Source organism: Populus alba, chromosome 10 (genome assembly GCF_005239225.2).
Source record: "Populus alba chromosome 10, ASM523922v2, whole genome shotgun sequence".
Lineage (NCBI taxonomy): Eukaryota > Viridiplantae > Streptophyta > Magnoliopsida > Malpighiales > Salicaceae > Populus > Populus alba.
Window position 1 is genome coordinate 13,268,825 of NC_133293.1, and position 19,683 is coordinate 13,288,507.

The 19,683-nt window shown below is 34.9% G+C and overlaps 1 protein-coding gene across 1 annotated transcript; it reads left to right on the forward strand.

The window, feature by feature from the left end:
- Positions 1 to 3,105: 3,105 nt before the first annotated feature.
- Positions 3,106 to 8,841, forward strand: LOC118045400 (LEAF RUST 10 DISEASE-RESISTANCE LOCUS RECEPTOR-LIKE PROTEIN KINASE-like 2.1). Its single transcript, XM_035054026.2, has 3 exons — positions 3,106 to 3,955; positions 7,272 to 7,316; positions 7,476 to 8,841. Exons 1-3 carry the CDS (start codon positions 3,271 to 3,273, stop codon positions 8,600 to 8,602), a joined length of 1,857 nt encoding a protein of 618 aa, XP_034909917.1. The 5' UTR covers positions 3,106 to 3,270; the 3' UTR covers positions 8,603 to 8,841.
- The last annotated feature ends 10,842 nt before the right edge of the window (positions 8,842 to 19,683 follow it).

A 19,683-nucleotide genomic window follows, 5' to 3' on the forward strand; every position in this document is an offset into this window, starting at 1 on the left:
TTATAGATATTTTTTATTTTGATGAATGAAAAGAGCAAACATGCAACCAATCATCAATATCACTTAAAAAATATAATTAAGAGAATCAGTAATTGGAAGGAGGCAAGAACGGACAACAACAAAAAAATGCTTAGACTGGATGTGAAAAAAAATTAATTGCTTGAAAAAAATTGAGGTTGAAAAAATCATAAATATTGAAAGAAGAAGAAAGCCGGGTTAGGCACACAATTAGGTCTGCATGTATGGGCCTTATTTCTGAACTCCTAGGCTGGATGGGCCTGGCCCAGGAACTTAAAAAAAATCAAACAAAAGTGGATGACGCGTTGTTTGCAAGGAGTGACGTGCTGTCCACCGCAAGCAACTTTCGATGATCATTTTGTCACCGCACAAATGGGGATTGCTGTTTTCGGCCCTTCAAAAAAAAAAAAAACCTAAAAACACCATCGAATCATTTGGTAAAAACCATTTTGAATCTCAAAACACTTTCGAAGGCCTTCTAGAAATAATAATAAAAACCAAACCTTCCTGCCTCTCCAGTCTTCTCTCTCCTCTCTCAATAATGAGGGACCTTGTTGTAAGAAAAATTAAGTTTAGGGATATTTGCACACAACTTCCTAACTTCAAGAACCAAAATGTTAAAAAAAAAATAGATTCTATAGTTTGATCTAACTTTCATTTTCTCTCTTGTACTTTTATAAATTATACTTTTCATTTTGGGCGAACAAAAAACTCGAACAAAATATAATGTTAAAGACGTAAAATAATATTATTGAAGATATAAAGTATAAAATAAAAAATATAATTTATAGAAATATAAAGGGAAAGTGAAATTCAGATACAAATAAGAGTTTTGTAATTATTTCTGTAAAAAAATACACAAAATTTCCAAAAAACAATCTTTGGCAGAACAACCATATTTAGTTTTAGCTTTTTTTTTATATATATAATAATATAGTATAAAGTGCAGTCTGTCATTTTTTATGGTTGAAGCGTTAGGTATTCAAGTAAAGGGAATAGAATTATGGTTGGCGGTGGAATTTAATGCTGGAAAATAGACTTGGAAAAATACGTCGCTGAAGTCTTCTTTTCCTTGGAAAAATATTTTTTTTAAAAAACTTTTAAAACATAAAAACAAAATTATATCTTGACTTTTTTGATATTACACGTGCTTTTATAACAAGCTGCAAAGAAGTCTTTGTCGATATTGTGTGGTGCGAATTTGGGAAGAAGACTTTGAAAAGTCAATAGGTCAACTTCTCTTTGATTTGCTAGCCAGTGGGAAGGAGTCTTTCAAGGACCAGGTGCAAATTTACTGGGCTGGTGCTATCACCTACCGAACAGACGATATCTAACACGTAAATTTCGCAGGGCTACCCCACCTGCTGTCCATCTTAATTACTAGTCTTTTGCAAGTCAACTAACGTCTGTTGCCAGAACTGACGACGAGCTTCTTTGGTTATATGAATAATAAACATATCTTTCTTCTTCCTTTTTTTTTTTTAATTATCCCCTTTCTTTATTTTAATTTTATCCTTTTTTTTGTCATTATTATTGTTATTATTATTATAATATTTTAACAATCATGTGAGTTACATTTGATTTACTAAGCTAGCTTAATCAAGACAATTTTTATATAATTTAATTTTAGATTTGAATTAAAAAAAATTGAGTTGAGATGATTTATTTTTCTTGTTAATTTCATCATTTTTTTCTTCTAAAATTCATCATTAAATATTTTTTACTATCAGGACAAATTATTTCTAGACCGACCAAGTTAACTAGATCAAGTTGTGATAACTTTTATAAAATTTAATTTTAAACATGAGTTAGGTAGGAAGTTAGGGTTAAGTGTTTTTTATATCAATTTCATCCACAAGTTATTTTACCGTCAGCTAAAATGCTTTTAAACATGTCAGGTAGATAGAATCACACTAAAAAAACTTCCACATAATTTAATTATAAATTTGAAATAAATAAAAAAACTGAATTAAAATATTTTAAGATTGAGTCATTAAATCAGGTTTAATAAAAATACCATATAATTCTTCTTGGTTTGCATATTTTTTACTACGTTAACAAAAGTTTTAATTTGACCACATTGTAGTGCAAACCTATAACTAGTTAGAAACTAAAAGATTTTTTATTGTTGTTATTTTTTTCTTGACAAGTAACTCTAAATATTCTTTCTCTAAGCTTTGGTTGCGACAGTGTTAAAAACATATCTTGATAATTTTCGTGGCATTATTTATTTTTGCATTATGTGTGTTTTATGACTGGAAAAGAATTGAACATGTCAAAATTTTTTTAATATATTAAAAAAAATACTTTTTAAAAAGTATTCAATAAACACAAACTTATTAAGTTCTTGCATAAGAATCCAAAAAAATTTATTTATTTTTTGTTTAAAATAATTTTTTTATATTTTTATATTGTTTTGATATCAAAAATAATTTTTAAAAAAATAAAATTTTTTTATTCTAAGTGAAAAACACTTTGAATTGTTACCACTACCAGTACCATAATCTCATATTAGTAAGAATTATAAGTAAGGGTAGATTTTGAAAATGAAGGATGCCCTAAATGAAATATAATATAATATATTTAAAAATTAAATAAACCGGCTAAATATATAATTATCACTTCTAAGTTGTAAGAAGGTTAAACAAATTTTAAGATATGTAGTTCAATTGGTTAGATTATAAATTTAATTTTTAGAAGTCATCAATTCGAGTCTTATAAATTTTAAAACTATTAAAAATTTATATGGTTTTTAATTTTAAAGCGCATAAAATTAATTGAAATATTGACATTAATATTAATATTAATATTAATATTAATAATAATAATGAAAAAACCCAGACGATGAAGGGCACGGAGCCTTTTGCTGGTCAACTTGCGCTGCTTTCTTGACAATGAACGCTCCAGGTGGGCAACACCGACTTACATTGCCTTATATTCAACAGTCTAAGATTTCTAATCAGATATGAACAAGCCTTCGGCTACAAAATTGTCAGAGGCAGAAAAGCTGCAAAAATCAAGTCAAACTCACCCTCTTATATCTTCCGCTACATCGATTCAGTCTTCAGTCTTCAGTCTTCACCCTCGTCCCCCATAATTTATTCACCATCGTTCCTCCTCCCTCCTCCCTTTCTCTTTCTCCTCCACAAAATCGAGATCCATAAAAATGAACCTCAACTTCTTTTTAACACCTTTTTCTTCAATAATAAATCTCTTTATTGTCACTTTCTTTCTCCTGGCAAAGAAAGCCTCATGTGCAGACCCTCAGTTCCTAGCTTGCAACCCCGAAAGCTGTGGCGATGGCCAAAGCATAAGCTTCCCATTTCATATCCAAGGGTGCAACCCGACTATTGTGGCTACCCTGGATTCACTATCTCTTGCAACGACAAAGGCAAGCCAGTCTTTAATCTGTCCAATAGTGAGTATATCATCCACGAAATCCACTACCAAAACCAGTCTCTTCGTGTCTCAAATGCAGCTGTTTATGGCAAAAGCCCCTCCTGTACTCCTCAAATACAAAACGTATCTCTAGATGATGGCAGGTTTCATCGATCTTCTAACAGTAAAGGCCTCTTCTTGCTTTACAATTGCAACTCAACGCTGCTATCAAATAAAAGTGAGCTTTCAAATTACAAGGTTGATTGTCCTGGGGAGAATGAAACTGTTTGGACTCTAGCAATGCTCGAAGATGATCCTTTATTGGGTTCTACTCTAGACAAATGTGGAACTCGAGTTTTGGCACCTGTGGATGTGTATAGAGGTGAGAATGTTGGGACTGAAAGGATGCTATTGCTAGAAGAAGGGTTTGTGTTGAATTGGACAGCAATTAATTGTAGCACTTGTCATGACAGTGGTGGCAAGTGTGGATTTGACGCCGCCACGTACCATTTCAAATGTTTCTGCCCTGACGGACCTCATTCTAAGCAGTGTTATTCCGGTGAGTCATTTTATTGTTAATTTTTTTCCTGTCTTGAAATTTTATCTCTTTCTCGAGAGTGATGACGTACCACTTGTGTGTTTTGGCTAAGATAAGTGCCAGTTGTGTGTCGTGCTGGGATCGTTATGTCCACGCAACCATGGTCAAAACATCTCTCTTCTTTCCACTGTCTAGATGAGGTTCATCTTTGCTAGGCTTGCGAATTCTTTTATGAACAGTGACATATACCAATACCACATACACCAAGAATATGATTATTGAACGGTTTAGGGTTCATGCAGTCTCCTCTTGATTTTTTTCTTACATTGGTTTCTCAATGATTTTCCTAGCGGGATCCCTTTTTTTTTTTTTTTTTTTTTGATTAACCTGGGGTGTCCGGGCCAGCTTGCGCGCACCACGACTAATCTCCAGGGCCTAACTGAACACCCTGCAAGCCCAGAAGGCAGGTAAGTCACCGCGGGGATGGCAGAAAGGTATACAAAGGGGTTCCAACCCGTGCGGTATAGAGAGGGAACAAACACCTTCCCCACTAGCAGAACCCCCAAGTACATGGGTGAGCTTGAGAGTCGAACCCAGCCAGGCAACTGAGGAGACTTCTGTCTCCCCAGCCGCTGGGCTGGGATCCTTGAACGTACTGGATATTCCCTTATGTGGACCTTCCATCACCCAAACTCACGCTGTCCTTTTTTTTTTTTTTTTTTTTTTTTTGAACAGCCATTCAGTATAAAACTAGTTGAACAAAATCATTGGTTTAGTGCAAATAAAAACAACATATTTTTCTTTTCTTTTTTTTCAATCCACATTTATTTTTAAGTAGTTGAGCTTGTTTGATAGTTTAGTTGTTTTTTTAAATAATTTTTTATATTAAAATCTATGTTAATAATATTTTTTTATTTTTTTAAAAATTATTTTTAACATCAGCACATCAAAATAATTTAAAAACACTAAAAATATATTAATTTAAAATTAATAAAAAAATAAAAAAATTTAAATTTTTTTAAAAACAATTTTGAAAATAAAAACAAACAAATCACTCATTTTCTCTATTTCTATATAAAAAAGAAGCTTTGGTTTTCTGGTCTCATTTGTTTGATTTTAACATCAAACGACCATTTTAATCTACACAAATACAAAAATGGATTTGGAAACAAATTTTTATCTGAAAAAAAAAAGGATTCAAAAACAAATTTGACATTGCTAGTAACGATGTTGGATGGGAGAGCTCCATCGTTTAAACAAGTCAAGATATCAAGCAAGAATTCTAAATTACATACAATTAAAGGACAAAAACACAGGTTGCAAAGTGATCAATATATTGTTAGATTAAGTGGTAAAGATCGCCCAATATATTTACCTGAAAACACCGTCGAATCATGAGGTAAAACCCCATTTTGAATCTCAAAACACTTTCTAAGGCCCTCTAGAAATTAAAAAAAAAAACCTTCCTCCCTCTCCTGTCTTCTCTTTCCTCCCTCAATATTGAGGGACCTTGTTGTAAGACAAATTAAGTTTAGGGATATTTTATACAATTTTTTAATTTCAAGAACTAGAATGTAAAAAAAAATAGATCCTAGAGATTGATACTTTCATTTTCATTCTATACCTTCATAAATTATACGTGCAAACAAAAAATTCAAACAAAGGATGTAAAATATTATTAAAGATATAAACAATACAATAAAAACCATATTTAGTTTTAGATTTATAATAATAATAATAATATAAAGTGCAGTCTGTCAATTGTTATGGTTGAAGCGTCAGGGATTCAAGTAAAGGGAATAGAATTATGGTTGGCGGTGGAGTTTTATGCTGGAAAATAGACTTCGAAACATACGTCGCTGAAGTCTTCTTTTCCTTGCAATTCTTTTTCTTTCATCAAGTCTTCTCTCCCAAATTACTAAGTCAATCTGCGTGTTTAATAGGGAACGGTTTCTTTGTTTTTTTTTCAAGAATTAAGAAGTCGATTGTTTCTAAGTGATGATCAATAGAACAGGCAGGGCAGCTGGAACTTTCACATGAACTTCCTTGCTCTTCTTTCAATCCATTTCACAAGTCTTCCATGTCAAATTTCCAAGTAAACTGACGTGCTTAGTAAGCACACAACAAGATATATTGCAGATCACAATAATTAAGAGACTTTGAGACCTTATTTCAGTCAGAGAACTTGATCCTCTTGTCGGTGTTTCCATTCCTATTTTTGTTTCTTAAAATTGGGAGCTCGGGGATGGCTCCCGTCCCTTTGCTGGTTTTCTTTGCCCTCTTTCATCCTTCATTTCTTTACGCTTCCAAAGAAGATGACTTGGGCTTCAAGATGTGTCTGCATTTGAATTGTGGAAAGCTCGGAGAAATCAAGTTCCCATTCACCAACAACACAAGTCTTGAGAAATGCGGTCCCTGTGTGGTGGATGGTTGTAACAAAAATTCTCAAAGGATCCAACTAGTAAGGGGAGGAAAATGGTTTGAACTTCACAACATATCTCAGGCTGGTACCATGTCAATCACTGATAAAGATTTACGGAGGCATGTGAATTCCAATTCATGCGATTCCTTCAACAATTTGAGTCTTCCAGCCAGTCTCCCAAACTTCTCTATTCAAGAAATCCCCACCCAAACTTTATTCAAATGTGACCCCAGTGTTATTTTTCCTCACCATCTTGAATTTAACTATATAGGATGCAAGAACTTCAGCATCTATTATACTCGCAACACCAATCTACCTAGTCCTCCACCTACCTGTTCAATCTTCAGCTCCCAGTGAATAAAACCGAGAGTTATGGTGACATATTCAGGCTGTTAACAGCTACCGTCTCTATTAGAGTGTTAGTAACGCCCTTTTGTTATCGTTGTTATGTGCAAAGAGGTGAATGTCAAATCATCGAAGGAGAGCCCGAATGCATCCATTCAATTGAAGGTATGTATGATATGCATGGACACAGCAAAAATAGGGAGAGATAAATACATGTAAGTTTTTTGTATTTGTATGCTACGATCCAATATAGTCCTGAGGACCTTAAGACATTTTACTAGACCTACTATCCTTTATATCTGGTATTCCACTCAATTACTTTCTTCTATGCAATTGATTTTAGCATACCGGGTTTGGTTTACAATTATGGGTCGTGAGAATAGAATTTAGCTTGCCACAAAATACCATATTACTCATAAGCAGGTCCTCCTTGCTCTGAATTTTTTTTTGCTGATTTTTGTGCATTTTAAATATTGGAGAATTCGATTTGGCAAAGCATGCATAAATTCTTTGTTTTAACTTTTAGGTTTTGCACTAATGCCATATTTCCTTTTCTTGCTTGTGTTTCAGAGAGCAAGAAATTGAGATTGAAGCTCGGGCTCGGACTCGGACTAGGTAATTTACCTCCTCGAAATGTCTAGCAGCACATTTACATAGATGGCGTGATTTACTAAACTTCCCTTCACTGCTAGAGGAAGAAACATTCTTCAAAAATAGTTTAAATGACTCATTCTTAGACTGCATTATTTTCCTCAACTCCTTTTTTTACTACAGGTGTCGGCATTGGAGTTCTAATAATTACAATCTGCTGCGTCATCATCAGAAAGTACTCATCCATTCACTTCCTTTTCTGTTGGAGAAAAACCAGAGGAAGTCAACGTTTAGAAGCTTTTCTGAGGAACTTTGGAACCTTGGCACCACAAAGATACAGTTATTCAGAGCTTAAGAAAATGACCAAAAACTTCAAAGAGAAACTAGGCCAAGGAGGCTATGGAAGTGTTTTCAAAGGCAATTTACTTGATGGCCGTCTTGTTGCTGTTAAAGTCCTGAAGAAATCAAAGGGTAATGGAGAAGAATTTGTAAATGAAGTTTCCAGCATCGGCAGGACTTCCCACGTCAACATTGTTACTCTTCTGGGGTTCTGTTTTGAGGGTCCTAAACGAGCTCTAATCTATGAGTTCATGTCTAATGGGTCACTTGACAAGCACATATATGAAGAAAGTCTCCCGAAGGCAGATCCCAAATTGGGGTGGGAAACATTATACCATATTGCAGTTGGCATTGCTCGAGGATTAGAATACTTGCACAGAGGTTGCAACACAAGGATTTTACATTTTGACATAAAGCCTCATAATATTCTTCTAGATGAAAACTTCTGTCCTAAAATTTCTGATTTCGGCCTGGCTAAAATATGCCCCAGTAAAGAGAGTATCGTATCGATGTTGGGTGCAAGAGGAACTGCTGGATACATTGCCCCCGAAGTATTTTGTAGAAATTTTGGAGGGGTCTCTCACAAATCTGATGTTTATAGCTATGGGATGCTAGTACTAGAAATGATTGGAGGGAGAAAAAACTTAAGCGTCGGAGTTGATAATACCAGTGAGATCTATTTTCCACATTGGATATACAAGCGTCTTGAAATAGGTGAAGAACTTGCACTTCGAGGTGCTGGCAATGAAGTGGAGAAACAAAATGCAAGAAAAATGATTTTGGCAAGCTTGTGGTGCATACAAACCGACCCCTCAAATCGCCCACCAATGTCTAGAGTGGTAGAAATGTTGCAAGGAAGCCTTGAGTCCTTGCCAATCCCGCCGAAACCATACTTGTCTTCACCTCCAAGATCTCCTCACGGATCAAATTCAAATTCTGAAACAACCACTGTCATAATTCATGACCTTTAAGTTCCAAATACTCATCGCATCTTCGTTGCATGAGACCATGACGCATTGTACCCAAAATGTCTTGTAAAACTCTATGGCCTGAGCTAGTCAATATTGTGTATTTCTCTAAGAAGACTACATGCTGTTTGCACAATTCAGATGCAGAAAACTCGTTCTAACTCTAACTAATTAGCATGTCGGTATGTTGGCGATTGGAATCCTAAATACAGAATTCAAACAGAATCTTCTAGCTTACTCTCTACTCTCGAAATGGAAGGGCTAGAAGAAGTGATCAGTTCAGCATATTTTTTACATCAGCAAGACCGACAGCTGTTCCCAACTTAAAGTTATTAAGCGTGTTTAATAATGCGACGCCGGTTAACATCAAAGTACTTTTTATTTATAAATTTATTAAAATATTATTTTTTTATATTTTAAAAATTCTTTTAATATCAACATATATCAAAACGATATATTATTATCAACTAATAACGATCATACATATATATAGATAGACGTTTATCTTCTTGTTTTCTTTCCAGCAATTGAGTGACTGAGCCAGTCCAGCATTTCTAATTAAGCATCTTAATAACTGTAAAACTATTATCAGCACCTTCATTTAAAGATTGAACTGTATAGTTTGAGCAATTAATATTTCTGTTTTGTGTACTCTGCCAATCCTTCTGGGCTATCAACATTCACCATCTCATATAAATCCTCCATGCTACTTGTTCATCCAATTCCGATGGCCTTCCACAGCTTCGCAATCTAAAATAGTTGCACGTTTGCACTGCATGAGTGGTCATGTGGACGAAGAATGACACGCCTGCAGCAAGATTAATAATGGAAATACCATCATTGAAATTCCAAGAAATTTCTCCATGTATTCTTTAACAATCACAAATGTGAAAGTGGCAAGCATAATGTATGACAAGAAACTGTTCAATTTGAGCTTTTAAGAAGAAAAGTTTGTGGCAGAGGTCTGTATTTTTAAGAAGAAGAGAAGAAGAAGAATTTGTATTTTTTTTCTTATTCTGATTCTGATGCAGGAATCCTGCTTTTATACACATTACATAATCAGTTCATCTCAACCATTCATCAATTGATGGCTAAGATTTGTACACATGCAGGAATTAGTTATAACAGAATTGAAAACAGAAATAACAACTTTTAACTGCTTTAACTGTTTCAACCGTTTTAACTGACTTCAACAGAATCTTCTTCCTTTACTTCCTTCTTCACGTTATAGCTTCAGGATTAGCATCTGAAGCTTTAAAACCACGTAACCAGCTTAACTTTCAACAGCCTCTCCTAAGCTGCTTACTGGTTTAACTCCTAGATTCAATCTTAATTGTTTGAATCTGTCCTTAGGCAATGCTTTCGTGAAGATGTCTGCAAGCTGTTCTTCACTTCTGCAGAATCTCACATCTATTACTCCCTCTTGTAGAGCCTCTCTTATGAAATGGTACTTCCTGTTTATATGTCTAGTTCTTTGATGAAAAACAAGATTTTTGGCCATTGAAATTGCTGATGTATTATCACAGAACAAGGGTGTTGCCTCAGCTTGCATTTCACCAAAATCATCAAGAACAAACCGTAACCAAATGGCTTGAGCAGTTGCTTCAGATGCTGAGACATATTCAGCTTCTGCAGTTGATAATGCAACTGTGTTCTGCTTTACAGATCAGGAGAATGCTCCACTTCCAAAACTGAATGCATACCCAGAGGTGCTCCTGCTGTCATCTTTACTTCCTGCCCAATCTGCATCACAGAATCCAATAAGTGTTGCTGACTGATTTCTAACATATTCGATCCCATAGCTCAGAGTTCCTTGCACATATCTTAGAACTCTTTTTGCAGCTCCCATATGAATTTTAGTAGGTCCATTCATGAACCGTGACAACAAACTGGTTGCATACATCAAATCAGGTCTTGTTGCAGTTAAATATAGTAAACTGCCTACTATTTTCCTGTAAAGACCTTCATCAGCCAATTCACTTCCATCTGCCTTCTTCAGTTTCTCACCAGTGGCCAAAGGTATAGTTACTGGTTTGCAGTCCTCAAGACCAAACTTGCTAAGCAGGGATTTGGCATACTTGCTTTGATGAATGAATACTCCTTGATCAATTTGTAATATTCCCATGCCAAGAAAATGATGAAGCATTCCAAGATCAGTCATCTCATATCTCTGCATCATTTCCCTTTTGAACTCACACAACATCTTCTCACTACTGCCAGTGTATATAATGTCATCAACATAAATTGAAACAATGATCAAATTACCTTCACGATCTGACCTTGTATATAGAGTAGCTTCACTTGTACTCCTTTTGAATTTACACATGGAGAGATAAGCATCAATCTCACTGTACCAAGCCCTTGGTGCCTGCTTTAATCCATATAAAGCCTTCCTGAGTTTGTAGATTTTGTGTCCTGCATTCTTCACTTCAAATCCCTCAGGCTGTTCTACATATACATCTTCTTCAAGCACTCCATTTAGGAATGCTAATTTAACATCCAACTGGAACAACTTCCATCCCTTTTGTGCTACAAGTGCAATGAGAGTTCGGATTGTGTCTAACCTTGCTACTGGTGCAAAGGTTTCATTGTAGTTAATTCCAGATTTCTGTGCATAACCCTTTGCTACAAGTCGAGCTTTGTGTTTCTGAACTGATCCATCAAGATGAAGCTTGGTTTTGTACACCCATTTCACTCCTATAACAGGTTTGTTAGTCGGTCTCTCCACCAATTCCAGGTGTTGTTCTTCTCTATCATTTCCAGTTCTTCCTTCATAGCCTCCTGCCAGGCTTTATCACCAGCTGCTTCTAGATAATTCTCAGGTTCTATGATGCACATATGGCACCTTGCATATATATCTTCCAAGGATTTCAACTTTACTGGAGTAGAACTAGGTGTTGATTGTTGATTGTGATCACTGTGAGTATCTTGTTGAATTTCAGCAGAATGTCCTTCAGGATTTTCATCTTCAGCTTCATCTCCCTCAAGATTGAGAGGCATTTGCATTTGATTCATCTGACTTCTTCCCCAATCCCATGACTCATTCTCATTGAAAATCACACTTCTTGAAAGTATAATCTTCTCAGATTTTAGATCATACACTCTATATCCCTTTTCACAGCTTCTATATCCAACAAATACTCCTTTTGCAGCTTTGCTATCCCATTTCTGCCTTAGAGATGATGAGATATGTGTGTAGCATAAACACCCGAACACTTTCAGGTGCTTGACTCCTGGCTTTCTCCCTGTAAAGGCTTCAAATGGTGTTTTTCCCATAACTGATGTTGTATAGCATCTGTTCTGAAGATAAACAGCTGTACTTACAGCTTCTGCCCAGAATCTCACTGGTATTTCTTTCTCCATCAACATGGACCTTGCCATCTCACAGATTGTCCTGTTTTTCCTCTCTGCAACTCCATTTTGTTGAGGAGAATGTGCAATTGTCAGCTGCCTCTCCATTCCTTGTTTTACACAGAATTCTTGAAACTCGGTTGAAGTATATTCACCACCTCTGTCACTTCTCAACTTCTTCAATTTGTATCCACTTTGCAGCTCAACAAATGCTTTGAATTTTGTGAATATATTGAGTGCATTTGATTTGTTTCTGAGAAAGTATACCCAACACATTCTTGAATAATCATCAATGAATGTGATGAAGTATCTGTTTCCTCCCACAGAATCATTCTGCATTGGTCCACACAGATCAGTGTGGATCAATTCCAGTGGATAGCTTGCTCTCCACGTTTGTTCTTTGTTAAATTTCTCCCTGTGATGCTTTCCTGAAGCACAACCTGCACACACACTTTCCACTTCTGTCAATACTGGAAGTCCACACACCATCTCCTTTTGTTGCATCTTTTTCATGCTAGCAAAGTTCAAATGTCCCAGTCTTCTATGCCAGATCCAGGAATCTTCAATCACTGATGCTTTCCTTGCTGTAGGTGTCATGGACTCAAGTGAAAGGGGAAAGCAACGATTTCCTCCCATGATCACTTTTGCTACAATATTGTTGAGGCTTTCATCATCAAATATCACTGCTTTGTTTCCTCCAAACAAGATATAATAGCCATGCTCCATCATCTGACCCATACTCAAGAGGTTTTCATCCAATCCTGGAACAAGCAGCACCTCTTGTATGTATCTTTTTCCATGCTGAGTCTTCACAACCAATGTACCTTTTCCAGTAGCTTGCACAAGGTCTCCTGAGCCCATCTTGACTTTGCATGTTACTGATCTATCAAGGTTGATCAGTTCAGATTCTTGAGATGTCATATGGTTGCTGCATGCACTGTCCACGAACCATATATTACTATCTTGCAGACTTGCAGAATGACAAGCATAGAACATGGTTCCTGTGGTTACTCCTTCTTCCTTTGCATAGTTGGTTAATTGCTTGTTACTGTAACTATCACAATCTTTTGCAATATGGCCAAAACGATTGCATTTTCCACATCTTGGTTTTCCTTTGTGCCTGCACAATCCAAAATGATGTTTCTGACAGACTTGACACTGTGGTTTTTCTCCAGCTTGACTGCTCCCTCCAATAGTGTTATTCCAGCTTGAATTGCTGTAGTTATTCAGAGTTCTGTTTGGAATCCAATTTGATCCCCTCCTGTCTTGTGGTTGCCACTTTTGAGTAGGTCTGCCTTGGAAACTCTTGTGAGAATTGTATCCTTGATTGTTTCCAACTTTTAAATTGCTAAAGGCTTTTTCTGTTCCTCTTAGCTTATCCCTTTCATCATGCAGATCTTCCCTCTTATCATATACCTTAACAGAAGCAATGACTTCTTCTGCTCTTAGAACTTCAAGATCTCGTGTCTCTTCAATGATTGACACAATGGACTTATATCTTCTGCTTAGACTCATTAATAGTTTCTGCACAATTCTGTTTTCTGAAACATCTTCACCTAATGGTTTTAGGTTGTTTACAATTGCAAAGAATTTAGCTAAATAACCATCTAAGCTTTCACTTTCTGACATTCTCAAATATTCAAAGTCTGCTCTCACTCCTTGAAGTTTCACTGCTCTAACCTTTTTATCTCCTCTAAATTCTCTGCTTAGAATATCCCAAGCTCCTTTTGCAGTCTTCTCGTTTCTTATTCGTGGAAAAAGATCGTCTGTTAATGCTCCTTGTATGAGGCTTAATGCCTTAGCATTCTTGATTTTGTTTTCTCTGGAGATAGTGGATGTTTGCAGTGAAGAAATCTCAGCTTCACTCTCTTCATCGCCTGATCCAGTTGCAATCTCAGATGTTTGATGAGATTTTGCTTCAACTTCTATTACGTCCCATAGATCAAATGCTATGAGGATTGTCTCCATTTTTACAGCCCAAAAATCGTAATTTGTGCCATTGAACTGTGGAGTTCTTAGATCTCCTCCACCAGAGCTTGATCCAACCATTGTTTAAGAATAAACAGTTTTAATCAATCTGTTTTCACAGTTCACGCCCCTCTCATGAATCAAAGAAGCTCTGATACCATGTTCAATTTGAGCTTTTAAGAAGAAAAGTTTGTGGCAGAGGTCTGTATTTTTGAGAAGAAGAGAAGAAGAAGAATTTGTATTTTTTTTCTTATTCTGATTCTGATGCAGGAATCCTGCTTTTATACACGTTACATAATCAGTTCATCTCAACCATTCATCAATTGATGGCTAAGATTTGTACACATGCAGGAATTAGTTATAACAGAATTGAAAACAGAAATAACAACTTTTAACTGCTTTAATTGTTTCAACCGTTTTAACTGACTTCAACAAAATCTTCTTCCTTTACTTCCTTCTTCACGTTATAGCTTCAGGATTAGCATCTGAAGCTTTAAAACCACGTAACCAGCTTAACTTTCAACAGAAACTTCCTGGACTGAAAAATCCACCAAGTTGTCTTTTTGTTGGCTGAATGTATGCTTGATCTGCCAAATTAACTCGTTCCTTGCTATAATGCTCCAATAAAAAGATTTAGGAAATTACTAGAAGAAAATCAGCAGTTCTCACAAGAAATTCACTGTATTTTTTTTTCAAATGCAAAAATTCCTCAAAGCATTTAATTTTTGTGTGGTAGGCATCTCCATCCTTTCTTCAGTCTTTTTCACCAAGTCTTGCCTGTCAAATTACCCACTCAATAACAGCGTGTTGCATGGATGAAAAACTGCATGTGTTGCGAGAGTGGGACCAAAGAGACCTCACTACAGGCAAGAACACTAAACTAATCATAGAAAGATATATTAATCATTTTATTACGCTTAAAAATAATAAAAATATGAATAAACTCCTGAAAGATAGTTTAACATTTTTTTTTATAGCCTTTGAGTCATTTGACTGTTAAAAAAATATAAAAGATCGATTTACTAATCAATTTAATGATGACAAATTAATCCTAATGAAAAGATGAGATCCCCTCGATTACTAGTTTTAAAGTTTTTAATGGTAGAAAGGCAAATACATCATTATAGTGTTTCAATAAATAATAATCTATGTCCAGATACATAATAACTTCACTAGAACACCTAGTTTTTTCTGTTAAGTGGTCCTTTAGGGGTGGTGACATTTTGAATCTTAATACCTAACTCATGGTGTACGACTGATGCTTACTATTATAAATCTAATAATAAATCTTTTGTTTTCTTAATTGTGTACTCGGAAACGATTTTAAATATCAAAATGGTATCAAAAAAAAGAAATGACAACAATATAACTGACATATTTTGTATAATCATAGACGAAGAATAGTCCAAACTATTTAAGAGATTGGACTTTAATTTATATTTTGATTTAATTTATTTGAATTTTTAGTTGAATTTTATTAATTAGATTTTATTTGTTGTGTTTCATTTAATTATTATTAGGTATTTTATTTAATAAATTATAAGCTTAATTTCTTATTTTAATTAGAATTATAGTATTTATATCAATCTTTTCCAAACGAGTCAATTACTCTAGTAACAAAAATTCTGCTTTTTAAAAAGGCTTGCATTATCTTAACATTTTTTGTAACGTAAAAAAATAAATAAAATTGAGCTATCCTGTGGTATAGGGCCCCCACCTGTCTAGTTATCACTATGCACCAAATTGATTTCCTTGTAGAAAAGGGTTTTCTTTGGGTCCCCCACGGTGATTGCCCATGGAATGGAAGTAATTGAGACATCACCTTTGGGACTCATGGCCACTATATATATATATATATATATATATATATAACTTTAGCGATGACTATTGACCCATGAATTACACCTCTGCCTCTATGATCCCTCCTCCACGTTTGAGCTTTCCGTGGACGCTTAATGTGTCATTTCTCTCTCACCAATTTTCTTATCTTCCCTACACTACTAGAAATTCATTTAATAGCAACAAATTTATTGATATAATATTTTTATCGATAATTTGAGATCAAAATTATCAATGAAACTTTTTCCGTCCGTACTTCAATCGGTAACTACTGACGGACACCATCCGTCGGTATTTACCGACTGAATGGCAGATGAAAAGTTCAGAATAAAAAAAAGGCGGCTCGTTAACATGGAGGTTTTGGCGAGGTGGTTTTTTTCAACGAAATCACCGATGGATTCAAAACGGCAGGCCCATACAATGACGTGACCAATGCACTGTTAAAAATACCGATGGAATCACTGACAGATTTGAAATGGCGGATCCGTACGGTGACGTGTTGATTTTTCCGTCAGAATAGCCGATGGACTCACCGATGGAATAATCTGTCGGTGAAACCATCGGAAAAAGTTAATATAATTCCCTGTCTGCCGACCCTATCCTCCTCTATTTCTCATTCTTCTTCCTAATCCCAACTCTCCCCCATCTGTAAACAACCAGCCCCTAAACAAAAATCTCCCTCATCTCAGCACAACAAGTTATATTTCTTAAAGTTTTGTGGTCACAACATCCGTGTTCTGATTTGCTGCCGAATTTTATCAATTGTTGTAAGTAATTCTATCTTTTTAAATTTTAACATTTAAATGTCAATTTTATTGTTTTTTTTTTAGTATATGTATTTTGTTAATAGATGTACATGTTTTATTGTTATTTCTCAAACAAACTTGTAGTATATGAATGCATAATTTTGTACTTGTTATGGTTTGTTTTAGATTTTATAAGATTGTATTTATTTATAAATTGTTAAAACCTTATGGAATTACCGAATTACATGTTCTATTTTGAAATAATTAATAGCTTGCTTAATGGTCCATTTTAAAGTTTTTATCAATGGTATTGCGGTGTGGTAATTTTTGTAAATTTATATATATTAATTTGTATGGACGTTGATAAATGATAATGAATATTTAATATTTATGAGAAGTTGTGATTGGTTTGCTGGATAATATCGAGGTAAAGTAATATTTTTGCAAGTTTATTTACCTAACTTAGTTAATTAATACATGATGTCATCATAATTTTATAGAGGTTTGATATAAGTCATGGATGATCGTTCATGGATGTATCAAATTCACCCCAAGGATTGCGGAGGATGGATTATTGTAATGGGGTTCAGGGTTTTATTAATTTTGCAATATCTATTCCCAGAAATTTTATTGGAGACAGTATTAGGTGTCCATGCAGGAAGTGTCAAAATAAAAAGTATCTACATCCAGATGTTGTAATGATGCATCTTCTACACAAAGGGTTTATGGAGAATTATCAGTGTTGGTATGCACATGAAGAAGTATTTGTTAGTAAAAGGAGAATGGGAGAAACGGTGGTTGGGTCAACTTCTAGTGCTAACAACGTGCATGAAGCGGCAAATGACAACATTAATCCTTACATGAAGGGAATGGATGCAATGAGAATGAATCAAGATAATGTCAGTCAATGTTCAATCATAGAAGAAGAACCTAATGCAGATGCAGCTAGGTTTTTTGATTTGTTGAAAGATTCTGACGAACCATTATGGGATAGCTACACAAACCATAGTAAATTATCAGCCGTGGCACAGGTGTTCACCATCAAGTCAGATCACAGGTTGAGTGAGGCTGGGTATGACAAAATTATTGAATGGGCGAGAAACATTTTACCTGAAGGGAACATGCTGAAAAAGAACTTCTATGTTGCGAAGTCCATGATGAAACCCCTTGTCATAACCAAAAATTTTGAACAAATAATAAAAAATTAAAATATTGCGCCTTCGAGCCCTCGACTATCAAAGGTAGTGCATTTTCTATCCTACCTCCATTCAAGCGCGCCTTCGAGCCCTCGTCTTATTTATTTTCAAGCGCGTCTTCGAGCCCTCGACCATCAAAGGTAGCGCATTTTCTATCCTACCTTCATTCGAGCGCGCCTTCGAGCCCTCATCTTATTTATTTTCGAGCGTGCCTTCGAGCCCTCGACTATCAAAGGTAGTGCATTTTCTATCCTACCTCCATTCGAGCGCGCCTTCGAGCCCTAGTCTTATTTATTTTCGAGCGCGCCTTCGAGCCCTCAACCATCAAAGGTAGTGCATTTTCTATCCTACCTCCATTCGAGCGCGCCTTCGAGCACTCGTTTTTTTTTTTTTTTTTAAAAAAAAAAAGAAAAGAAAAAAAAAAAGAGAAGCAAAAGTTCTTTCTGTATCTACTTTTCTTTATAAATTTACTACACAAAGCTAAAAGAAAATGAAATTTTCTAATATCTTTGTATAATAAATATTATAAAGAGGGGGAAACTGTCATAACTAAATTTTTGAACAAATAATAAAAATTAAATATAGTTGACATGGGGTTAAGATAATAAATTTTGAAGTTTAGGGATAAAATTATCAGATTTGAGAATAAATTCTTCAGAAATTGAAGAATTAATAAGTTTGAAAATTTACTTAAAGTTTTGGATTAGTTTTAATTAATGAAATTAGAAGAATTAATAAGTTTGTGGACTTAATTAAAACTTTGATTTAATTAATTAAATAAATTCAGAGACTTAATTGAAATTTATCCAAAAAGGGCAAAATTAAAAGAAATTTTTATTTACTTAGGGGTCCAATTGCAAAATTTCCAAAGTTCAGGGGTCAAATTGAAAATGTTCACGGGTTGCTTGAAAACGTCGCCGTTGCTTGGCCTAGCCCCAAAAAATTATGCCGGGCCGGGCCGGGCCTAACCCAGTTCAAAAAATAAATAAAATAAAAAAAGCAGAAAAATAAAAAATAAAAAAATATGTATGTATGGATAAAAAAATGTAAATTTATTGATTTATTCACTAACGCCAAAGTCAGGAATAAAATACCGGTTTAAATTTATATTATTTTTATTTGTTGTATTTTATTTTATTTAGATGAATAAAAAATAATGTAAATTTATTGGTTTATTCACTGACGCCAGAGTCAGCATTAAAAATACCGGTTTAAATTTATATTATTTTTATTCGTTATATTTTATTTTATTTAGCTAGAAAAAAAATAAAAAAAATATGTGCATGCGTAAAAAAAATAAATTTATTTTTGTTTATTTATTTATTGGCACTAGAGTCGGGAATAAAAAAAATATTTGATCTAATTTATTTTATAGCTACGTGATATTTACCAACGCCAGAGTTGGAAGTATCCGTAGTTTAATATTAACTGGCGCCAGAGTCGGGAATATTATAAGCAAATTATCATATCGTAAACTAATAAACATTTAGCAATTTAAGATAAAACTAGCAATGCAGCCTGCCTCAGGCAGGACGTTTAAGGGTTGACCATAGAATCTTTGTTGACCAGTTAGGGTTTCTAGTGACCATAATACTAGGTGGCGACTTCTTAAACAAGATCATTCCCCATCAAAGAACAGGATGCCAAAAATCCGTTCTTTTCAAAGATTTTTAAATTTTTTAAGGCTGCCGCGATGTCGAGTGCGACACCCCTCAGTTTATGATACCAAAAAATTAACACGTGTCCTAACTTCTGCATGTTATACTACATTGAAAATGCTGAGATGATAGAGTGCATGACATGTAGGCATTCCCGTTACAAACCCAGAACTAGTAGGGGAAAGACTCTAGTGGCATATAAAAAACTTAGATACTTCTCGATCACACCTAGACTGCAGAGGTTATTCATGTCACTAAGGATTACTGATCACATGACATGGCACCAAGCATATGATGCGGTTGATGGTGTGACGGTGCATCCTTCT

Coding starts and splice junctions, on each gene's coding strand:
- LOC118045400 (XM_035054026.2), top strand. CDS start 3,271: ATGTGCAGACCCTCAGTTCCTAGCTTGCAACCCCGAAAGCTGTGGCGA. Junction 3,956..7,271: donor TTCTAAGCAGTGTTATTCCG/GTGAGTCATTTT, acceptor CTTGTGTTTCAG/AGAGCAAGAAATTGAGATTG. Junction 7,317..7,475: donor CGGGCTCGGACTCGGACTAG/GTAATTTACCTC, acceptor TTTTTACTACAG/GTGTCGGCATTGGAGTTCTA.